Source organism: Engraulis encrasicolus, chromosome 9 (genome assembly GCF_034702125.1).
Source record: "Engraulis encrasicolus isolate BLACKSEA-1 chromosome 9, IST_EnEncr_1.0, whole genome shotgun sequence".
In the NCBI taxonomy this organism is placed as follows: domain Eukaryota; kingdom Metazoa; phylum Chordata; class Actinopteri; order Clupeiformes; family Engraulidae; genus Engraulis; species Engraulis encrasicolus.
Genome location: NC_085865.1, coordinates 3,440,878 through 3,443,377, shown reverse-complemented (window position 1 = coordinate 3,443,377; position 2,500 = coordinate 3,440,878). Strand labels below are relative to the sequence as shown.

The 2,500-nt window shown below is 46.6% G+C and overlaps 1 protein-coding gene across 1 annotated transcript in view; it reads left to right on the top strand.

The window, feature by feature from the left end:
- The window catches only part of prex2 (phosphatidylinositol-3,4,5-trisphosphate-dependent Rac exchange factor 2), a 381,262-nt gene that overhangs the window by 272,482 nt on the left and 106,280 nt on the right, over window positions 1-2,500 (top strand). Inside the window, exon 30 of the mRNA XM_063206407.1 lies at window positions 2,496-2,500. This exon is cut by the window's right edge and continues 124 nt beyond it. Within this exon, the coding sequence (XP_063062477.1) occupies window positions 2,496-2,500 (5 nt within the window). The remainder of the gene's footprint in view (window positions 1-2,495) is intronic.

Here is a 2,500-nt window from a genome sequence, read left to right as displayed (position 1 = left end):
TGTGTGTGTGTGTGTGTGTGTGTGTGTGTGTGTGTGTGTGTGTGTGTGTGTGTGTGTGTGTGTGTGTGTTAGTGTGTGTGTGTGTGTGTGTGTACGAGTGGCTCCACCCTGGCACTTTGCAGACGCAGCATGAATAGCTGTTGAAATGTTGCATTGTGTCCAGCAGCTGCCACCTGTCCGCATGGCGCACACACACACACACACACACACACACACACACACACACACACACACACACACACACACAGATATACACACACATGCACGGAAGCACACACACACACACACACGCACACGCACACGCACACGCACACGCACACGCACACGCACACACGCGCGTACATGCTGATCACGATGATCACGTCCCCTAGTGGCTCCCAATGGCACTGTACATCCACACCCATTTCATGTTTGCTTACTGTATTGTCCCTATTGGAAGGTGTCTATTAAAAACTGCAAGGTGGTAACTAGGGGTGCACAATTAATCGAAAATAATAAATAATATAAAATCGTGATAAAATTGTGAAATCGATGTCGTGATTTTAATCGTGATTTAATCGTGGCATTAGTGACCTTGACCAAAATAATCGTGATTTTTTCCCATAATCGTGCAGCCCTAGTGTGTCATTGGCAGTAAGTACCTCCACTAGCTGAGACTAGCTAACAGGCTTAAAGATGCAGTGTGTAGGTATTGTTGCTATTGGTGTTGGTATTGGTATTGCTATTGGTATTGCTATTGGTATTGGTATTGGTTTTGGTATTGGTATTGCTATTGCTATTGCTATTGCTATTGCTATTGCTATTGCTATTGCTATTGCTATTGCTATTGCTATTGGTATTGGTATTGGTATTGTACAGAGTAGGTAACTGTGCTGCCTATTGGCAAATTTGATCTTTTAATTAATATTTACCAAGTAGTACTCTAATAATGTTAATGTATTCGTACGACCAAATAACAGGAAGTTTGCTGCTAAAAATGTGTATTTCTGGACATTAAAATACTTGCAATTTGATGGTGGTGGTAAGTATTTGTTTAAAAAGTAACATTTTGTGAATGGGCAGCATGGATTCTGGAAATGTTCCAAGCCACTGAGAGTTGCCTGTCCCAGAATAAAGGAATAAACCACTAGCAGTGAATTGGCAACAACCTCAATGGCCTCCAACAGAAGGTCATCGGTTCGAATCCCAGTCTAGTCACAGAGACTTACCGATCTCAGGGAGGAAGTTAGCCGACCAACTGTTGTATTGTTCATCACCCCTGTTGTATTGTTCATGACCCCATGTAAACTAAATGAAATAAAACATGTCCCGGTTAGTTTGGCCGCTTCACTTTCCCAGCTGTGGATGGGGCACTTGGACACATTATTACATTACATTGCACTTCGCAGACGCTTTCATTTATTCAAAGCGACTTACAGTTATTATTATTTGTCAGGGTATTGGTTACAGTCCCTGGAGCAATGTGGGGTTAGGGTGCCTTGCTCAAGGGCACTTCAGCCATGGATGGAGATGTAGGGAGAGGACACACACACACACACACACACACACACACACACACACACACACACACACACACACACACACACACACACACACACACACACACACACACACACACACACACACACACACACACACACAGTGGATGTGGCGCTTGAGCTCCGTTCTGCCCCAACTGGGTGCTGGCTTAAAAAGCGTCTTTTGAAGGTCACCCGTAACCCGTGCCATATCCACATGCGTCATGGAAACCAAGTAGGCACACACACACACACATCTGCATTGGCAACTAAGTAGACACACACACTCACACACACACACACACACACACACACATCTGCATTGGCAATACAACACCATGACGACCAGGGAGTAATACATGCACGAACACAAACACCACACGCACACACACACACACACACACATACGCACAACTCACGCACGCACGCACAACACACAACATCCACGCACGGGCAGACACACACACGCACACACACACGTACGCACAACTCACGCACAACACACAACATCCACGCACGGGCAGACACACACACACGCACGCACGCTCTCACTCACAAACGCATGCATGCACATACACACACACACACCAAAACCCGCTGGCACAAAGAATCGTTAAAGCTATGGAATTGATCCTCCGTGTGGTGAACTCTGGAGCCCATCGTAGGACAAGTCTGGTGACTCAATGGCTTAACTGGATCCAGAGCTGGATCCAGAGGCATGTGTGTGTGCATGTGTGTGTGTGTGTGTGTGTTTGTCTGTGTGTGTGCACATGTGTGTGTGTGTGTATGTTTGTGTGTGCACGTTTGTGTGTGTGTGGACCGTTTCATGACCCAGTGGCTCTGGAGGTGTGTGTGGAGAGGAGAGATATCACATTCTTTAACTCTCTCCCTCCATCTCTTACCCGCTCTCTCCCCCCTCTCTCTCTCTCTCTCTCTCTCTCACTCCATCTCTCCCCCCCCCCCCTCTCCCCTCCTCAGAGTTC